Source organism: Fukomys damarensis, unplaced genomic scaffold, assembly GCF_012274545.1.
Source record: "Fukomys damarensis isolate Sample0158 unplaced genomic scaffold, DMR_v1.0_HiC HiC_scaffold_2, whole genome shotgun sequence".
Classification (NCBI taxonomy): Eukaryota; Metazoa; Chordata; class Mammalia; order Rodentia; family Bathyergidae; genus Fukomys; species Fukomys damarensis.
Window position 1 is genome coordinate 23716134 of NW_022900914.1, and position 21645 is coordinate 23737778.

Genomic DNA, 21645 nt, shown 5'->3' on the forward strand with positions numbered 1-21645 from the left:
CAAAAAAAAAAAAAAAAAAAATCAGGAAGGAAAAACAGCCAATCAGAATCTTGGCCTTTCACACAAGGGAAAGAGATCACGAAAGGTGCTTCCTTTTTTAAAATGCAGGATTTTAATCATGATCCTGAGACTGTCGAAAGTTTTTCAAAATATTCCTGAAGATGAGCTGATGTTGTTTCATTCACTCTGCCTTATTCAGAGTTATTCTCTGCATGTATCATTTCACTGTGCTCCTCCTCCTTATGTCAGGGAGAACAGAGAACAAGAGGAAGCTCAGGTATGCCAGCTCAGGCCCCGAAGAAAGTCATCAGGGGAATAAAACCAGGAATAGTGAACAAGAGAAGCCTATTTTGGCCACAGAAACTTTCAGATTGAGTCTGGTGACCTGAGATTTTTCTCAAGTCAGCGGGTGTCTTATTTAATAGCATCAGAAACTAATTAGAACTTTTATCAAAATATAGGAAGCATCTGCAGTCAGTATGTAAATTTAAATGTACTAAAATTATGACTGAGCTAACTACAGGGCTTCCAAAGATGGGAAGGAAGGCTAATGTCATTAATTACAACACCTTTGCTTCACAGCATAGATGCCATGCCAGCTCTTGAAATCAGAGAGGAAATCTCAGATTCTGCATTCACTCTGCCGGCCTTTCAAAGAAATGATTGGTACAGCCCCCTCCCAAGAAAATGGATTTTTAACATTTGGTCCTCAGAAGCTCAGCCCTGAGAGTGCTTTATTGTGCTGGGTTTTACAATGGGTTTAATATAGCGGGGTGCCAAAGGGCAGGAGGGGAAGAACTTTACAATGTAGATAAAGTAGGTCCTTTCAGGATGCAGACCAAAACTGGTTGTGTGTTTTATTTCATCTCTTAGGACTTTACTGATAGAGTTCAGTTTTTATCATGCAGTTGTTCTACGTTTGTGTGCCTTTTTCTGTGGTAACTAGATCTAATTTTTTTTAATTAAGAGAAAAAAGCATGAATCAAGCCTTAAAATTGGCAATGTGTTTTTCCTGCTTTTAATACTAATGTTGTTCTTGACTTGCTAACAGAGCTTACAATAGGCATCCGTTATAATCTGTTTTACTGAGTGAAGTTAATATGAGAGAATTTTTCTCCTTTCTATGTGCCCACTTTCTGTAAGAATACTAATTCACCGAATCGCATACTATTGATGCATATAGATCGAAACAAACTCATTTAAAAATTACTGTTTACATCTTCCTTTTAAAAATTTAGGAAGCCTAAATTATATAGCAGTTGTGGGATATTATCCAAAAATTACTTTCTAAAAAGTAAAAGTGGATGTCAACAAAAAACGGGGAGAAACATTGCCAGAAGCCAGAAAATCTCTAAGCAAAGCTGCTAATTATTCTTAATGGGCAAGATGAGCATATTAAGAAACAAATGAATACATCAGTGAAATGTAATTGAAAATCGACCTGGCAGTCACACATCACATCTGAGTATTGGCCTGTATGTTATTCTCATCATTTTAAAAATTATTTTTGTTATTCTTGGCTTCTGAATTTAATGAATCCAACTTTCTAGTCTCTTAAGCTTTTAAGATTTTGATTTTTTTTAACCTTTTAAGAAGACAAATAACATTTTTTGGTTTTCCTTTTAATCTTCTGCTATTTCTATTTTCTAACTATGTGAGGTGGTGAATGGATTTGCTCTGAATCTTTATATCAGAGAAGCTTGTCAACCAGTTGGGAGTTTACTTATTATCTTCCTAAAATGTATCAAATGGATTGGCAGTGTCTTCTAGAACTTTCTACATTGGCCCTGAAAATCTAGATGTTGATCAGAAGATTTATTAAGCAGAGCTATCTGGAAAGAGATTAAGAGTTGAGGTAAAATGAATTTCCTGTCTTAAATATTTTCTCAGAATTCATGGGTAGGATTCCTGGAGGCTCTGCTTGGTCCTTAAACCATATTGCTCTGTGTAACACAGAGCCCCCTGATTGAGAAATGTCTCTTCCTATCAATACAATTTTATTTCTACGCCCAAGAGATCAGAGAATAAATTGGAAATTAAATTATTTCTCAGATTTATTCTAGAATGAGAAATGTATTCCTTTTTCTTTGGCATTCTTCTTTTGGTAAAGAAATCTCCAAGCACCTACATATAATAATTGGTCAACAAGGTTTGTAGCTGGTGATGACAATGCATAAATATTAGGAAGTGAAATGCTATGTTGAGATTTTATTAAAGCAAAACCTTTTCCAACTCATAATAGATAAAAGTAGAATAACTAAAGGTGAGCAAACTTCTCTGGATCCAATTATTAACTCACCCAGTGCTTGCACCCTGCTTTGATCCATCCTTAGTAAAAGTCTAGTGTGTTATCCGATGAATATTTGCGTACTTACTGACCCATTTCTCTGTATTCTTGACTCAAGCATCTCATTGCCATAGTGCACTGTCTACATCATGATTTGGAGCTCAGGATTCTACAAAAATACACAAATCTCCTATACTTTTGAAAGGAGATATTCCTGGCTTAACATTATTTTATTAACAGAATCCTTGATATGTACATTTAATAAGCGAAGCTTCCTGTGGATGTTTGGGAACTTGGGACTCCCAAGCCATTATCCTGCGTCCAAGCCCTTTCTCCAATAGTGATGCCAATTGTACCTCTATCTACTGGCTGAGTCATAAGTAAACTCTATCTACTTCATCTCAGGTAGCAGCTCAACAAATATCTTTTAAAATTAAATTTAAATTAATTCAGTAAATTGTATGCCACTTCAGGTGCTAAAGATACAGAAGTGGACAACAAAGATATAGTCCCTGTCTTTGTGAGGTACAGATTTTGCTACAGCTACAGTACATTTATACATGAGAAAGACACTAGAAAAACTACAGGGCAAAAGTTCTTTAATCCAGGGCTGGGGATGTAACTCAGTGGCACTGCGCCTCCCTGGCAAGTGCAAGTTCCTGAGTTCAATCCCTGGTACCAGGAAAGAGGGGAGGGAGAAGGAGAGAGGTAAGGAGGGAGGGAGGGGGAGAGAGAGAAGTTTTTTGATTCTCTCCATTCATTTCAATTTTACAATATAAATATTCACATACTTAGCTCTGAGCAACAGAGACAGAAAATAAAGCCTAACTGGTAAACCTTGTTTTAGTTATCATCACTAACCTTTTTGTCCTATCAAAGCTTTTGCCTAAGTTATTCAAATAAAATGATGAATTGGTGTGAATTAGGCTCCTACTGTGTGCTGGGCCTATCATTTGGAGCATCCCATTAAGCCTATAAACTAGGTATCATTATTTTGCTTTAGAGATGGAGCTCAAAGAGGTTGATTTACTCAAAGCCACAAAGCTGAAAGCCAGGTTGATTTGCTTCAAGGTGTGTTGCTTCCCATGAAGCCATCCTATCTCACCAAAAATGAGAATGACTGGCTGAGTGTCATCTTGCATTTCCTCAGCACTCTCTAGAAAAAGAGGCCTGTCATGCACGAACATAACAGTTGGTGTTGCTAACAGAGAGCTTGTAGACCTATGTGTGTGTTGCTCCCTCAGTTCTTTGGAGTAATAAGCATAGTTAAGAATAGTAGACAACCTTAAGTCAGTAAATGTTGCACAATGAATATTTTAAAAAATGCTTTAGAGATAAAAATTAATAGGATTTATATTGTAATCTTACAGTTTCATTTTTAATGTACCAATGAATAAAGATACCAACAGAGTAATGCATTACATATATTTTGGGGGAGGGTTGAGACAGGGTCTCACTATGTAGTTGAGACTGACCTGGAACTCACTATGAAAGCCAGGCTGGTCTCGAACTCACAGCGATCCTCCTGCCTCAGCCTCCTGAGTACTGCGATTACAGGCGTGCGCCACCACGCCCGGCTTAATGCATTACATTCTTATTTTTAAAATATTTTCTTACTTAAAGAATAATACCATCAGGATGTATGTACAACTACCTATAAATAAAGCGATCACTAATTGCAGGAGGAGGCTAATGTATGAAACAATATTTTATATACAAATAATAGAGTCTGTTTAAATGACTATTATGGCTATTACATACAATTATATTTTTAGGAATAAAAATCAAATGAAACAAAATTAAAATGGAGCCCCACTCCTGAACCACGCTTTGTTTGAGAGGAAAATCTAGAGATGGGATTCTGCTTCCCTGTTAGCCCCCAGCGTATGTCCTGCAGCTCTGGAAGTCCAGTTGCCCAGACAGGGGGATCAGAGGTGATTGCTGTATCCACTTAATCAGAAATCACATTGAGGCTTTCTTTGCACCCAGCCCCTCCCACCGAAGTTTTCCATAAGGTAGGTTGCAGAGAGCGTGACTTGTGTTGAGCACTATTCTGGACATATTGACTGGATTTGATTGGATTTCCTTCATTACCCTGAGGTGACATGGAAGGATGATAGAAATCTATTATTGGACACAATGCCATCCAGACGAACCATCAAAATCTGACTTGAAAGGGTGGGGAGCAGAATATCAGAATTTATTTAAGGTAATATTTAAAATGTGACTGCCATTTTGCTCTTCATACTTGTTTTAATATCAAAAATGCCTTCTAAACCACAAAATATATTCCCTGCCCAGTTCTAAAAATAAAGCAGCCTAAATACTGCTGTTAAATTTTCATTAAAAAAAATTTGCTTCCAGAATATATAAATACATATGCTTGCTTCAGCTTGACCACCTGGAGTCATGGGTTTATAAATTGTATGAAAGTATATAGTGTTAAAATGTTTACTAAAAATTATTAATAGGTTCTCTGAGTTATATAATTTAACTTCCCTGTGACTATTTTCTAAAAAGTAATACCTCCACTAACAAAATAATATGTTTTGCTTGATAGATTAGTCATGTACTCATATGACGCTACAGGTGTACCAGGCACATTATGGCCTACAGTTGGATGCCATGGAAACGCTGAGTAGGGTGTGGCCTGATGTGAGGGAAAATTAATCAAAAACAGTTGTCAGTTGACTCTTTACTAATTTTGTTCTTCTCAGAATAAAGATGTCAGCTGTCCTTTTCTGCCAGGCATTTCATTTAGAAGACTTTCCTGAAATACTTTCTTCCTGAAATAGACAGAACTGTAGGCCGATGTGTCATTTTAGTTAATCAAAACAAGTAGGCAAATTAGTCTCCTTTATTTTTTAATGAATGTAATTTAACGGTATTTAATTTGCATACAGGAAAGTTCACCCCGGAAAAAAAAAAGTCTGCATTATAGCACTTTTGTAAACCTCAACAAAGCCCTTCATTAGGAGACCTAATTGATTTTTCCTACCCACTCCTGGGGGAAGAAAGCTATCACAGTACCTGCTTATTCACTCAGAGAAGAAATGGGTGTGCCTGGTGGTTCAAGCAGAGATTTGGGTTAAAAAGTCCTGTGGCTCTGTTCTTGCAGGGAGATCTTGGCCAATGCTTGCTTTGAGTATTCAGGAAATCTGTTTTTCTGAGCAATAGGGGAACATCGCTTGTCTGCTTGGTGTCCTCCCCATGGGCCCAATTTAGTTCAGCTTGCAGCCTTCACTGGAAATATTTTATTTCTTGTTTATTTAAACCTGCCTTGTTCCAAATGGGGGATTTTGAGGCTTCTTGCAGTAATACATGGAACATACCATGCACAATAAATACAAAAGTAAGAACAATTGGAATTAGAAAGCCAGGAAAATATGAAGCCAGGAACAGGGGTTAGTACAGAAACTGTATGCCATAGAAACTCTTACTGTCACCAGAGTTAGGACATTAGGTCCTGATGTGCACAGGGGCAATAGCAAAGACAGAGCAACAGTTATGAGATTTGTAGTACCCAGAAATTGAAGCAAAATCAGTTGATCTGAGGTCCAGCTTTTCCTGGTGATGAAACCTGGTATTTTCCCATGGGCCCAGGCACATCCCTTCAGTGAACATGGGTCTTTAACCATAGTCCTTCCATGCCAGGAGATGGCCACAGGCCAAACCATACATCTTCAAGGACAGTTCTTCGAAGGGCCTTTCACTAGACTGACACTCTTCTTTAGTAATTCATTTTCTCCCCGAGATGCTCCAAGCTTTTCTTCACCTTTTTCTTAACTGCCCCACATCTCCCTGCTGCTCATTGCCACCTTCCCTGCTAGAATTTGGGAGACTGGAAATATTTCAACTTGGAGCATCTCTGCAGGTTGACATCGCTCTCCCTTCTGACCTGAAGGCATTGAACTCCTAGCTTTTACCAGCAAGTGGGGCCTGGCACCATGTAGCAGTTGTTCTCCACTGACGCCCCAACTCTGGGGATTGCTGGGACATTACCCGGATGTATATTTCAAGGGCGACAAAACTGCAGCCTACAGAATGAAGATCTTGCTTGTGGTGATTCAGCATTTGGTGGTGGAGGCAAGGCTATACTCTTCTGCCTCATACTCTGTAACTCCTCTTTTTTTGCTGTGTTGATCCCATTATGATAAGAAGGTCACTGTTGTGACTGTGTGAGTCAGTTGCCAATCACTGTCAAGATTTTCTTAACTGTGTCCTGTAGATGTGGGAGACATCATTGCAAGGAATCAGAAGGCTGGTGTGTTTAAGACTCAGAAAATATCAAGCTGGTAAGATACCTTTCTGTATTAAAACATTCTAGTTGAAACTGGGTATACTGGGTTTGTTTTTTTTTTTTTACACTATTGGTGATTACTAAACATAAATATAGCTAACATTTATTGAGCACTTTGTCAGGCATTGTTTTAAATCTAAGCACTGTACAGCTGTTATCTCATTTAATGCTCATGAGCACCCTGAGCAGACAGATACTCATTATTTCCAGTAATAGCTGAGGAAACTGAAGGTAAGTATATTAAACACTGGGTTGGGGATGATTTAAGGATTGAGGTTGAATAATATGAGGTTGGGAGAAGCTCAGCCTGGGACTTCCTTAAATTACTCCATTCTAGTGGTTGTCAACCTGGGGCAGTTTTATTCACCAGGGGATTTGAGGTTCTCTGGCGACATTTTCTGCTGTCAAGACTTGAAGAGAGAAGGGACAGTGCTGCTACTGGCATCTAGTGAGTAGAGGCCAAAATTATCACCCAAGTCATTCAGTGCACAGGACAGTCCCCAGCAACAAAGAAGTATCTGGGCCGAAATGTCAGTAGGGCTGGGATTGAGAAACCTGCTCTATTCTGTGATTTTGAAATAATCTGTTTATCCATTCCCATTTAGATTCTCTTCACTCTTATTTGGACTAGGAGAAATCCTTGGCCTCAACCAAAACAGTGGTGTGTGTTCCCTGGTGCTACATTTTATTTTAACCCTTTGGCAATAGACCTAGAAGGAATGAATAATCATGTAGTTATCACATGGAATATCTGTTCTTCTGCAATTTCCTTAAATGCGTTTAATTCTAAACTTTATTAGAAGAGCAATTTTATTTTTAATATTTTATGTATTACTGTTAATCGGTTATCCTTTGGTATTTTACATCTTCCCTTTTGCTAGGGACAATCTCCTGCCCCTTTTGCCCAGTTTGAGATGAGCCATGCTTAAAAGCCAAAGTGGTGAATATACTGGTATCAGGTTATGGAATAGCAATAATCTGTTTCTCTTGTATTAGTTGGTGAATTCAGTGAAATGTCTATATACGTATATAGTTTTAAATCCTGCATCAGGATGTTCCATATTGGCTGATGGCCTGCCGTGGGGGGCAGTATGCTCTGCTTTTCTTGTATAAATGGACACACTATCTTCCCACAGAACCTCAGGCAGGTCCATAGAAAGAAAGAGCCTGCTGTCCCCATGCCTTCCTCCTTCTCTGGCCAGCCTTCCCTCCACAGTACAGATGGCTGTCCATTCTGGAGAGAACTCTTCATTTGGGACCTGATTTTCAACCTAGTCTTTTAGTTATCAATCAAAAGTGCATTTTCTGTGTTGTCCTCATTTACATTTATTTAGTGCTTAAGGTCATTTGTGACCATTTGAGTGTGTTTCAGCATATGGAATCAGGGAATAATAGATTTCAGCTTCATGCTGTGAAAAGAGATTGTGTTTTTTACAAGACAAAATGTTGTTTACTGGGTGTTAATAATCACTAATTAATAAACATATCTAGACATCTAAAATGTATTGTAAGAAATAAAAATGTCAAGTGTTTAACTTACAGCATTTTCTATCATCTCTTTGTCAAATAATTAAGTTATATGAAGCAGCAGAATGTTGTTCAATGCAGGATAGATCCCAAATGCTTCAGACATGGCCTTCGTTTTTATTTTTCTCTTCTTAAAAAATGCAATTTCTGAATATGTGGCTCTGATATGTATTTGAACATACAGTCTATATTTCAGTGCTCACCAGGAACCTCTAAGATGAAAGGGTTTTCTCCTTCAGCCCCCACCTTCCCATCTTTATCTCATTCTATTTGTGGTCAGTTTCTTCTCCTTAAGCCACTGCAAGCATTTCATCCCAAGTCTACTAAAGCACTTGCCAGAAAACAGGTGGATGAATCAGTCCGCGAGATGCCTTGATCTTGTATTAAGGAGCTACTTGACCACTTAACCTTCAAGCAGCTAAAGGAAACTGCCAACCAGTGATGTAATAATCAGCATTCCTCTTCCATCCACTGCTTTCCCACCCAGAACTAGTACAATGTGATGAACGTATTAGTTCCATGAGAAAAGAAATGAAAGGAAACCATTCACAAAAGAGCTAAGATATAGTTCAATATTCTTTTTTAGTGCCTCAATGCATATGCAGAATTTCTCCTCCAAATTGGAGGTGTGAAATAACAGTAGCGACAGATAACTAAGAGGTATTTACCATAGCTACAAAGCCCACACGTGAGCCAAATATTTCTGCTATTAAAAAGCACTTCAAAGCTTGACATGAAGTTTGTAACAGCTGAATGTCTCTTGTGACTTCATTTGCAAAGGAGATGTAAAAGCTGAAAGGAAAGTCGTGATACAAGAACTGTGAGCCTAAGAAATAGCATTTTTAGAAAAGAAGAAGCTGCCCAGAAATGTGACTGGCACCCCCAAGCTCCTCCTGTCCCCCTGCTCAGACAGGGTTCTTAGTAACTGCTGTGGTTTGGGTAAGTGTCCCCCAAAGGCCTACATGCTAAAGGCTTGGTCCCAGCCTGTGGTGATGCTGGGAGGTGGTAGTGCCTTCGGAAGGTAGAGCCCACTGGCTAGAAGCTAGGTCATTTAGAATGTACCTTTCAAGGGATGTTGGCACCCCAGCTCCTTGCTGTCTCTGTCTTTACTTCCCAGCCACAATGAGGCAAGCAGCTTCCTCTGACACATACTCCTGCCATAATATACCACCTTGCCACAGCCCCAAGAGCAATGGGCCATTGACCATGGGCTCAAATCCTCACAACCGTGATCCACAGCAAACCTTTCCTGTTTATAAATTGACACAGTAATGAAAAGCTGCCTATTTTCTCCGGCCACTGACCTTTTCGTACCTCTCACAGGGGCAGACTCAGGTTGTGTGGGGCCTGAAACTTATTTTGAGGCCCTTTTTTAGGAGGATGAACTCAGTTATACCTTACTTTGGTGAATTTTACGGGAATATATGACCAAATGAACACATTCTCAAGGCTCCTTAGAAAGGGCCTCTCAGAGGGAGGGCCTCTGATATTAAGCTTCAGTAGGATTGCAATAAGTACCCTGCTTACATAAAAATCCTTGCCCAGAGTAACTTCTTTCCCTCTCATACTGATTCTCATTCTTCCTTACTCTGTCTATTTTTATCCTAGTCTGATTGTTGCTAAGTTTGAAAGACATGTTTGTAGATGCCCAGAAGCCTCAACTCTGGCTGGATCCAGGATATACAAAGCATTCTACACATTACAGTTCAGAGATATTATTACAGTCATTTGATGGCTCATTCATTCACCTATCGGTACAGCCATCCATTCATTTAACAAATATGTCCAAGGCTCTCTGCCTTTAGGAACCTAAATATGGAGTTATTGAGAGTAGTTATTGAACAAAAGAAACGGTACTACTAACTATAGCTAAAGATTAATGAAAGAGCAAGGATATTTACAGCACCTCAATTATTGGGTTTACCTGAAGCTGTCTTCAAAATTGTGACTACCTAACAAAGAACCATTTGGAGCGTTTGACGTCTGCATTTTTCTAGGTCTTCCAGAATTAGTGAATAGCATCATTCTCAGATTAATATTAGTTATAATATTTTAAAAATTCTATTAAATTGACCCTACTGTGATGTTAAAAATGAGTGTCAGTTAAGAAAATAATCTATTTGTGTGAAAGTTGCTAGCAAATTTAAATTGTGACTTTTATCATTCACTGATAATTTCTAATAAACTGTCGAGCCTATTTTATGACTTTTTAAAACCCAGATTTTACATTTATGTGGCCCTAGGATTGGCTATTGGTCCCATTTCCTTGTTGCTGTTTAAGATTCAGCTCTTCTCTGGCTCTTAATTTCCTACAGTAATTGAACTGGGGCAGGTGGAAGTGAGTTTTAAAATGTATGTCCCAGCCAAATGGGATCCCATTGCTGCTCTTTCCAGGCCTTCTGCATTCTGCCATCAACCTCTTCGTCCTATTTATCCACCACCACCCCACACACCTTTTTCTTCAGTCACTCAACTTCCCATCACTATAACAAAATACCTGAGATATTTAACTTTGGAGATTCCATTCCAAGATTGGATGGACCCAATACGTTGGGTCGCTGGTAGATTGGGGTGAAGAGCATGCAGCATAGCAAAACTCCCACCTCATGGAAGCAAAAAAAGGAAGGAGTCAGGATCCAACAAGCCCCTTCAAAGACTTGTAGATCTCCTACTAGGCCTCTCCTCCTAAAGGCTCCATCTCCTCCAGTAGTACCACCTGGGAATGAAGGCTTTATCACGTGGACTTTGGGAGCTACATTGAAACCTTAGCACCTCCTCACTCTCCTCCCAATACATTTGGTCTTTGCATCGCTGGCCTTAGTCTGGTCACCCTCCTCTTCATCCATCTAACTTCTTCCTTCTAGGAGGGCTCCTTTACCATTTTCCCCTATCTTCCCAGTCTACTGCAGTCTACCCTAATCTGTTCTTTAACTTCTGTTGATCTTAGAACAGTACCACAGATTCACATGCATATTCTCTCTCTCTTTTTTTAGAACATGTTGGCTTTGTTTCTGCTTACTGCTTCATTCATTTTTTGACAAATACTAGTGTGGCTCCTGTTTGCCAAATGCTGTCCTAGGTGCTAGAGATGTAGTGGTAAACAAGACTGAGAAAGTCCCTTCCTCCCTGTGGTTGACATTCTTGGGAGGGAACATATAAATTTCTTGAAGCAAGTGTTCTTTTTAATATGTTTTTGTATTCCCTGAAGCAATTAATGTACTTGAACCCTAATATATGAAAGGTTTAATTATTTGGAGTACATTTTGAAAGACATGAATCCATAAGCCTTATGGAACTAAACATTCTTTAGTAGAAGAAAGTCAAGCTCTAGAGAGTCAGACATCCGTTTCTATATCAGATAGCTGACTTTCATTTCAGGACGGGCTTCTCAGGTATACGCCTGCAGTATCTGTAGACAAACTGACAGTATGAGGAGGCATTTATCTGTTCTTTGTCAGGTTGAAGAGGAAGGTTAGTAGAAGGTAACTGAGATAAGGAAGCTGAAGACTCTGTAAAAATTTTTCTGATAAAACATACCTGTTAGTGAGTTTTGCCAGAAGTATGGTAACAGAACCTTGAGAATTGTTGAGAATTCTAGAGATGCCACAGTCTCATTTACTTCTCTTGCTATCTCAGATATGAGGGAGTGAAATTATTGTGTGTACTTTCTCTTACTAACATAACGTTGTTGATTTGCCTGATACTTTTATAGAAGGGCTCATGTCCTTACTAAGAGTTTTGCACAGAAGAAACCAACTCCCATGGGAATGTTACCCAGTCTCAGCTCTTTTGATACAGTTCTCCTTTTTGTATTAAAAATGCACGATTTTAAAATTTGGTGACACTATTTTTAGGGGCCTCCTTAAGCCACACTAATTAAAAATAATCTTATAGAATAACATTGTGTTGGTTCTGGATTTACCAATCTCTTCTCTTTACCACGGTCAAGCCTCACTCCCCCAAAATAGGCTGGGTTCTGTACTAATGGCTAGATTGTGTATCAGACTACTGATAATCTGTGAAAATCTCTTCTGGTTTTAAGAGAAAAATCTTTCCTCTTTCCCAGAACTTTACATCATAGAAGTTACTTATCAATAAAAATGACTTTGTTTTTTGTCTTAGTTACTTTTCTCATTGCTGAGACAAAATACCCAACACCCAAAGTTAAATGGGGAAAAGGTTACTTTGGCTCACAGTTTGTAGAGATTTCAGTTTATAGTTGGCTGGCTCCAAAACAGGGTGGTATGGCAGAGGGACATCACAGAAGAGAAACAGTTCATGATGGCCAGAAGGCAACAAAATCAGCAAAGAAGGAACAAGCAGCAAGTGACTATCAGCAACAACAGCAGCTGTCTCTGTCCCTATATTCCATCCACCCTTAATCCTAGCATTACAATGTGAATCAATCACAGGATCACATCCTTAATCCCAACATTACACACTCTATATCCAGCCACTTCCAAAAAGCCCCCTTAGGATCACATGAAGCTTTGGGGGGACATCTAGGTACAAGCCATAACAGTGTTTAAAGTTCTTCACTTAAAACTGTGTAGGTACAATCTTAACATTTTTAGAGAATGGGCCACATTATAATCCACTGCTAATAATTTATTTTTACCTTAGTAATAAACATTATTTTCAGTATTTTGCTAATACAATGTTTCAGGGAAATACACTTGAGCATATATTATACATTTTCAAGAATAGCTACAAAATACATTTTCAGAATTTTATTTTCAGAACTTTATTTTTTATGTATTTCTAGCAAGCTGTGTGATTTATTATAACTTTGTAATATGTTTTCACATTAGTTAAGACTAATCACTTGATAAGATTCCTTCCTTTCAGAATTTTCTAAAATTCTGTTGATATTTCTATACTATTGGCATTGTATTGTGATTGAAATGAATTTATATGTTAATTTTCTCAGGCTTGACATTTTAAAGACTTTTGGTCTTCCTACTGAAAAACAGTGTGCTTTTTTATTTAAGTTTTTTAGGTATTTTACTAGCATTTACATCTCTTCTGTTAAGTTGGGAAACTATCCTTTTTGTTTGTCCTATCAGTGCAATCTTTTTATCCATTATGTTTTCGAACTAGTTGTTTTTACATAGATATATAAGTGCCATAGGGTTTTGTGTAGTAAATGCTTAATCATTTTTGCATCCTGGTTATTTCTAATACCTTGCCAATTTATCCTCTTGAGTTTTCCAAATAAACAATCACATCACCTACAAATGATGAAAAATTTTACTTTCTGATTCTTCTACTTTTTTCTCTTTTTTTTTAAATTGGATAAAGATGTCCATAATGATTAACTTTGAGTCCAAGTTTATTGAGAATCCTCTAATATTTCACTATTGAGTATGCATTAGCTTTTGAATTGATATTTATAGTAATTTTATCTTGTTAAGGAATTTTTTGTGTTGATTCCTATTTTGAGGTTTTATAAATAAATATGGAACTTTAGCAGATGTCTTGTCAGTATCTTTGGAGTTGATCATATTGCTTTTCTTATTTCACTATGACAAATTGTATTAACAGGTTTCATAATTGTAAAGTATCTCTGCAGAACTGGTAATTTGATCACAGTGTCTTAATTCTTAATTCAGTTGTATTTTTGTTTTGTTTTGTAACCAGGGATTGAACTAGGGTCCTTGTGCTTGTGAGGCAGGTGGTGGAACTACTGAACTAAATCCTCAGCCCAATTCAGCTATATTTTAATAATGTTATCTGGGATTTTTAAAGAATTTTATTGATATATAACTCCCATACTATACAATTCACACATTTAAAAATACAATCCAGTGACTTTTAGTATGTTCAGAGTTGTGCAGCCACCACTACCAGTTCTAGGACATTTTCATCATCCCCCAAAGAAACCCTGTGCCTATCATTAGTGACTTCCCATCCCCTGCTCTTTTACCTTTCCTCTCTCCCAGATATAAGCAACCATGAACTTATTCTGTCTCCGTTCATTTGATTTTTTTTTCTAGTTATTTGATATAAATAGAATCAAGCAATATGTAGTTTTTCCCATTTGGCTTCTATCACTTAACATAGTATTTGGGGGCTTTATCCATGCTGCAGTATATATTGGGACATTTGTCTTTGTCATTATCTTTTTTCATGATTGAATGATATTCCATTATGCTATATATTGGAACATTCTATAATATTCCAATATACCATGTTTTATTTATTTACTCATTAGTGACCATTTTGATTAGTGACCATAATCTGGCTATTATGGATAAGGCTACTATAATTATTTTTGTCTATGTTATATGACGAACCCAGTACCTTGTAGCTGCTAGGCCAGTACTCTTACTGTGCTGCATTTCTGGCCCCTGTGTACAGATTTTTATACAAACTTCATTTCTTTATGGTCATGTAATAACTTTATATTTAATGTTTTGAAGAACTGCCAGACTGGCTGGACAGTATCATGTTCCTGCCAACAGTATGTCATGCTATCTAGGCTTTTTGTGTTGGCATTCATCGGTGAAGTTGAACCATAGTTTCTTTATTGTGTTGCCTTTGTAATACTCCATGGCTGCTAACAGGATAGCTTCACAAAATAAGCTTTTTATATTGTTTGAGCCACCTCATTGTGGGTCACCCTGCACTGCTATCATAATTCTAAAACAGAACAATGTTTACCCCATTATTTTATACATGATAATTTGAGTCATAGTGGTTAAAATAGTGAAATTTCTGTGTTAGTAAATATGCTGCAATTGAAAGTACATAGACTTGAAAAATAAAGAAAAGGAATGAAAACATCAAAATGCAATAATTTTATATTAAATGGCACATAGTTGTAATTTCCAATTCATTAGTTCTAATATTTTGTTGTCACTTTATTTTGCTACTCTGTTCATTAATCAGCTGTCATAATTATAGAATCAGAGGTATTTGAGATGTAAAAAATAATGAGTAAAATAATTAATACCTTTCCAAGTTTTTAAAGCCCTTGCCAGTCCTCTTTAACCAGTCACCAGTGTGATGGGGGGTTGAATGTTAGTCTTTCTTCCTTTTGGACCCTGAAATAAGTTTCTTTCAGATGAGTTTCAGACAGAACATAGAGCTGCCATCAGGTTTAAAATTGGTCTAGAAACAAGGCCCTCAGATTCAAATTCTCAGCACCAAAAAAGTAAATAAATAAATTCTGTCTTTTGGGCCACTATTAGTTTCCTAGAGTGATATCCTCTCTAAAATTTCTTGTTTAAAAAAAACCTGATGGGGCCAGGGATTTAGCTCAGTGGTTTCAGTGCCTGCCTGCAAGCACAAGGGCCAGAGTTCAATCCCCGGTACAAAAAAAAAAAAAAAAAAAAAAAAAAAAAAAAAAAAAAAAAAAAAACAGCAAGAAAGAAAAACCTGATGCTTTAAACTAAAGCCTAGGCCTGTGGCTAAAATATATTCTAAGTGTAAATACATATAGGTGGAGATCCTGTGGAATAGCCTTTGTCAATGTGGTCCGTGGCCCATCTTGTGGGAGTTACCTTTGGTGCCTGGTTCAGAAACCCAGGTTTCTGGGCATCAGACCAACCTTGAGGGATGAGACTCCATGGAGTTGAGACTTCTGAATCTGACATTGTTTTTGTTTTGTTTGTACTGGGGATTGAACTTGGGTCCGCTGAACCAGTAACCTAAATCCCCGGCCCAGAACCTGACATTTTAACAATCTCCTTCATTGGTTCCAATATGTCTGGAGCACAGACTATGAGGTGTGATTTAAAAATGTGAATGTTTACATTTTTAAAAAATGCATTACAGTAAAAGACACATTATCATCAATCCCCTTCAGTATACTCTCCTTGCTTCAAACATATTTGTTTCACTGTTCTGGCCACTTCTTGTTGTTGTTTTAAGGCAGGATTTCACATTGTAGTTCCAGCTGTCACACTGGTCTTGAACTCACTATGTAAGCCAGGTTGGCATCAAACTCCCAGCAGTTTTGCCTCAGCCTCCCAAGTGCTGGGTTTATAGGCATGTGTCACCACACCTGGCTCTTGCCACTTTCTGAAGCTGTTGTAGACCCCCCTGCCCCGCTCCATACCAGAGATCAAACTTGGGTCTTGCATTTGCAAGGCAGGCCGCGGAACCGCTGAGCTAAATCCCCAGCCCTAGAATTCCTTTTTAGTGAATGTGTTTAGTTGTGCTGTGATGGCCCTGAATTGTCCATATGTCCTAAACCAATTCAAAACATTTACCGTTCATGGTCATGCTGAATTTGGGAAAGAGCCAGAAGTCACATGGTGCCAGATCCGGTATAAGGTAGATAAGGCCACACTGTAATGTTTTGACAGAAATGTTGGATCAATGAGGACAATCATACAGTGAGGGCAAGGAAGCTTCATAAATGTTTAAATTAAAAAATATAGCCCACTAAAGACACATTGGCATTAATCTCCCTTAAAATGTTAAAATACTCTACCTTGCTTCAGACAAGCTTATCCTATCATTTTCACTGTATCTTTTGATCACCTCTTTTACACTTTGTAAGCACACTGTATATCCCTAGATTGCCGCTCAGATTAGTAAACCAAAAGTACAAAGGGAAGTCTATGGGTCTCTTCTGCTTGTCTTTAGGGAAGAACAAGTCTCTTTATATTTTCTATGTGAAGGAGCCTGTTATTCCCCACTTTGGACTCTGAATTTTTGTTGTGTCATCTTATTGAAGACGTATATGGATGTTGACAGGGAAAAATTATATAGATAAGAGAATAATCTGATTAGTTTCTTATTGACCAGAAGCACACATCAGAGTTGGAAAAGACCTCGGGGTTAATCCAACAGCATTTCTCAACCAGAGATCGTCCATGTGTTCACCTCTGCACTCTGTTTGTAATCATATGAGACATTTAGTTTGGTTTCCAGAGTAACTAGAGATCATTACTAGTACTGGGGGGGAGCAGAGATCACACACACCCTGCAATGCAAGCAACAATCCACTGAATGAAGAATTGCCCTCTCTCAACTGCTAATATTTTACAGGTTGAGAAAATTAGTTTTAGATTTGGAGAGAAAATGGAGACCCAGACATATTGCTTAAATCTCTTTTATAGTATTGCCTTGCTTCCTGGACCGTGTGTGTGTGTGTGTGTGTGTGTGTGTGTGTGTGTGTGTGTGTGTGGTGTGCTGTGTCTGTCTTGCATAAGTTCTTCTTTAGGGACATGGAATTTGTTAATAAATAACTTTTTTGCCTAAAAAATTTGCTGAGCAACTATTTTTGTCCAATGTTCTCAACTTAATGGAATAAAATGTGATTTAGTGTTTGCTATGTGGAAGGCACTGTGATAGGCTCTTTAGGAATTAGGAAGACAAAGGAAAAAGGGAGGCGAAACTATCTACTTCCACAAGAATGTTTGTGGCAAAGGCAAAGCAAGGAAAAGAGGAAGCTGACTCAAGAGAAGAATTCAGCAGGAAAGCCAGTACGGCCAACGAGGAAGAGGTCTGTGAAAATACGAAAGAGGGATATTTCATATTTGAAATATTTCATATTTCATGGGCAAGGACCTAGATTGGTGCCTCTGAAGCTGCGGTCCCCAGCTAGCAGCATCAGCATCTGTTCGGAATGTGTCAGAAAGGCAGATTCTCAGGCCCGCCCCAGAGAAACTGAACCCCCAAACTCTAGGCTTGAAGTCCAAATATCTAGTTGCTTTAACAGACTAAAGATTCTGATACATACTCAAGTTTGAAAATCACTGACCCAGAGGGAATAGAAGGGGTGCTCACAACAATGCACAGGTATGGAGTGTCTTCTTAATAGGAAGAATGACCCTTCTGCTTTTTAGATGAGGAAAGGAGAGAGAGATGAAGGAGGAAAAGATGATATCAGGTCATCTTGGGCTTTCTGTAGGGTCACCCACTGAGAATGAAGCCCTGGGAGATTTGGGGAGTTCAAAACATTTATGTATTATCCCAGCCTCCAAACCCTTGCCTCTTGTGGAACATCTAAGGTGCCCTCCCTCCTCTCTTCTGTCCAAATCCTGCCTGTGAAGTCACATGCAGGTAGACCTTCCCCAACATGTCCAGTCCTCTGTAATCAGGCTCAGCTTAGAACTTTTTGCCCACCTGTAATACTTTTGTTTTGAGTGTGTTTTCTTCCAAATAGGCCTGAACATCCCCTTACAGTTACAAAAATGCTCTCTTTGTGCTAGCATTCATACCATCCAGTGAGGTTGCAACAACACTCCATAGATGACTCACAAGTCAGGAAGTCAGCAGATTGGTATCCTCGCTCATTCATTTCAGTTGTAGATTTAGATGGTGTCCTTCTTCCTAAGTGTTGGAAACACTTTATTATAGAGGCTTCTACCATATGGCAATTTAAAACTCTATAAAGGATGAAGAAAAATGGAGACAAGTGGCAAATAGGCAGTCATTTGAAAGAGCAGCAATGATTCACCAGTTTAGGTAAACACTGAAAATGACTTAAATGGGCCCTCTGTTCAGGGTGAACTCTGACAACATAGACATGGGCAAGCGAGGTGAAAGAACTGGGGCAAGCTCTTGGAATCCTCTGTAAAGAAGAACGACTGCTATGTTCATGCAGAGAAAACTGTTGCCTCCCCTACTACTGGTAAGAGAGCTCATGTTTTAAGAACTCTAAGTTGTTTGCATTTAACAGGTGTGATCAAGAATTGTTATCAGGGGCTGAGGATGTAGCTCAGTGGTAGAGGGCCTGGTCAGCATATGTGAGGCCCTGGGTTCAGTTCACTTCATCAAAAAAAAAAAAAAAAAAAAAAAAAAAAAAGAATTGTATCACTGCACTACTTTTGCAAGTATGCGAGAAACTGCCTTTTAGCAGTGTAGTTTCAAATCACAACTCACTGACCTGCCAGCAGGTGTCTGCAAATATAAAGGCAAACAAAGAAATATTATCCATGGGAATGTGTGAAGAAAAATGCTATAAATCTCTATAGGGAAAGTTCTCTGTGATCACCACAATGAAATATAAATTGGGTTGAACCTATTTAGCATTAAGTTTTATTGTAAACTTTGACTTTCTGTTTGAGATACTGTTTTAGTGTGAGTTTTGCATCACAAAATAGAACCCCTATCAGAAATGGACCTGGTTTTGTGCTCTAGATTGAATCCTTAACTCAAAGCCAGAATGAGAAAATACAATACATTAGTGCAAGAGAAAGGGAGGAGAAACTGCTATTTATCAAGCACCTATTTAAAATACACTTTCATAATGTAATGCTTTCATATACTCTATCACGTTCAATGCTTAATAGTACAGTGCAATTTTTATTGTCTGTTTTACAGATGAGAGCACTGATGCTCAGAACACCTCTCGTATTGCTGTCTTGTAAGTGGTGGAGCTGGTCTTTGAAGCCAGAGCAATCTAGCTCCAAAGCCCGTGCATTCTTTCTGCCATGCTGCACCTGTGAAACATACTGGGTGTGGCATGACTGTAGCTATCAAGATTTTTCTAGAGCATGGGGAGTTCAATATAGATGATTAGTTTTGCAATATTTCTATCTGTAAAATTCTAACAAAATTCAAACAAAAGTAAAATTTTGATATTGTGATGAAATAAAATGGAGACGACATAAATTTTACTTTGGTGTCAGTATAATTACAACATGTTGACATGGTTTAGATATTTGGTAGGCCTGTCCTTTACATTTTTTTACACATAAGCATTATGCCTTAAGTTGTAAAACTCATATTGGTCAGGGGTCTAGTTATATTTATATATGTACACTGATTTTTTTTTTCAGAAAATTTTTTGGAAAAAAAATGTTAACATTCACATTCAATAACGGGACATTTAGAGTTTAGAAATCTGTGTACACCCTTGAAATCATCACCATAATGGAGAGACCACCCAAAATCCTGTCACCACCCAAAATCCTCTCTTGCTCTTTTTATTTATTTATTTATTTTTGGTGCAGGGATCGAACTCAGGACCTTGCACTTGCGAGGCAGGTGGTGGAACCACTGAGCTAATTACCTGGCCCTCTTGCTCTTTTTAGACCCCAAATTTTGCTCCTTTAAGTTTCCTCCTTCCTCAGGAAACCACCAGTTTCTCTCACTAAAAAGAATCTTCTACTCTCTCTCTCTCTAGAGTTTTAGATGAAGAGAATCATTTAGTGCATGCTATTTTAGTCTGTCTTATACTCGGTAAAATTATTTTGCAGTGCATGTACGTTGTTCCTTGTATCGATAGTTCTTTTCCTTTCACTCCTGACTAGCATCCTATTGTATGTGGGATTTGTTGTTCTTTCGCTTGTTGATGGACTTTTTGATTGCTACCAGGTTTGGGCTATTACAAATAAAGCTATTATGAACATTTCTATACAAGTGTCGATAGGGTTAATACCTAGGAGTGAAATCAATAAGTCATATAGAGGCATGTATTTAACTTTTTAAGGAACATGCCAGACTTTTCAGAAGTGGTGTGCTATTTTATATTCCCATCATAGTGTTGGAGAATTACATTTTCTCCACATTATTGCCAGCTCTCAATATGATCAACCTTTTAAATAGCCATTCTAATAAATGTCTTTTAAATTACAGTCATTTCTAATAAGAAAGACTTCTCATTGGAATTTAATTCAAATTTCTCTAATGCATAATAATGTTGGATATATTTTTATGTGTTGGCTTGAGGGTCATATATCTTTGGTAAAGTGTCTATTAAAATTTCTATCCATTTTTCAAAAATTGGATTGCTTATTTTTTATTATGGACACTGATAATTCTTTATGTCCTAAATGTAAATAAGCACTTTAGAAGATACATGATTTGCAAACATTTTCTCACCGCCTGGTGGCTTATCTTTTCATTCTCTTCATGGTGTCTTTCAAAGAGCAAATGTTTTTAATTTTAATGATATTCAGTTTACCAATTTGTTCTTTTATGGATGATGTATCTTGTGTGTGTCTAATAAATCTTTATTTGACACAAGGTTACAAAGATTTCCCCCTATATTTTCATTTGTAAGTTTTATAAATGTTAGATTGTACATGTAGGATTATGATCCATTTTGAATTAATTTTTGCATATCATTCAAAATATAGATTGAAGTTACATTTTTAAAATATAGTTAGCCAATTTTTAAGGCATCATTTTATTCCTTACCTATTTGGATTGTCTGTATCTATTTAGGTCTTATTCAATTTCTCTTATTGAGTCAAAATAATCTCTAAGTGTTTTATATGTTTATGCTTTTATAAAATGTTTATGCTATTATAAATATTATAGAATTGACAACTCTAATTTCATTGATTTTTAAATTATTTTTTCTGTTTTCCATTTCATTCGTCTTTATTACTTCTTTTTTTCTGGTTATGATGCGTTTAATTTACCTGTCCTTTTCTTATTTATTTAGCTAGAAACTGAGTTCATTGACTTTACCTTTTTTTTTCTAATACAGGCATTTAATGTTGCTAATTTTCTTCTAAATTTTTCCATACATTTGATATGTTTTCATTTAATTCAAAATACTTTTCAGTTCATGTTTTGATTTCTTCTTTGAATCCTAAACTTTTTTTTTTTTTTTTTTTTTTGT

The 21645-nt window shown here is 37.4% G+C and overlaps 1 protein-coding gene across 1 annotated transcript in view; it reads left to right on the top strand.

The window, feature by feature from the left end:
• Window positions 1-21645, top strand: part of Camkmt (calmodulin-lysine N-methyltransferase) — a 371607-nt gene that overhangs the window by 314442 nt on the left and 35520 nt on the right. Inside the window, exon 7 of the mRNA XM_033763880.1 lies at window positions 6516-6582. Within this exon, the coding sequence (XP_033619771.1) occupies window positions 6516-6582 (67 nt within the window). The remainder of the gene's footprint in view (window positions 1-6515; window positions 6583-21645) is intronic.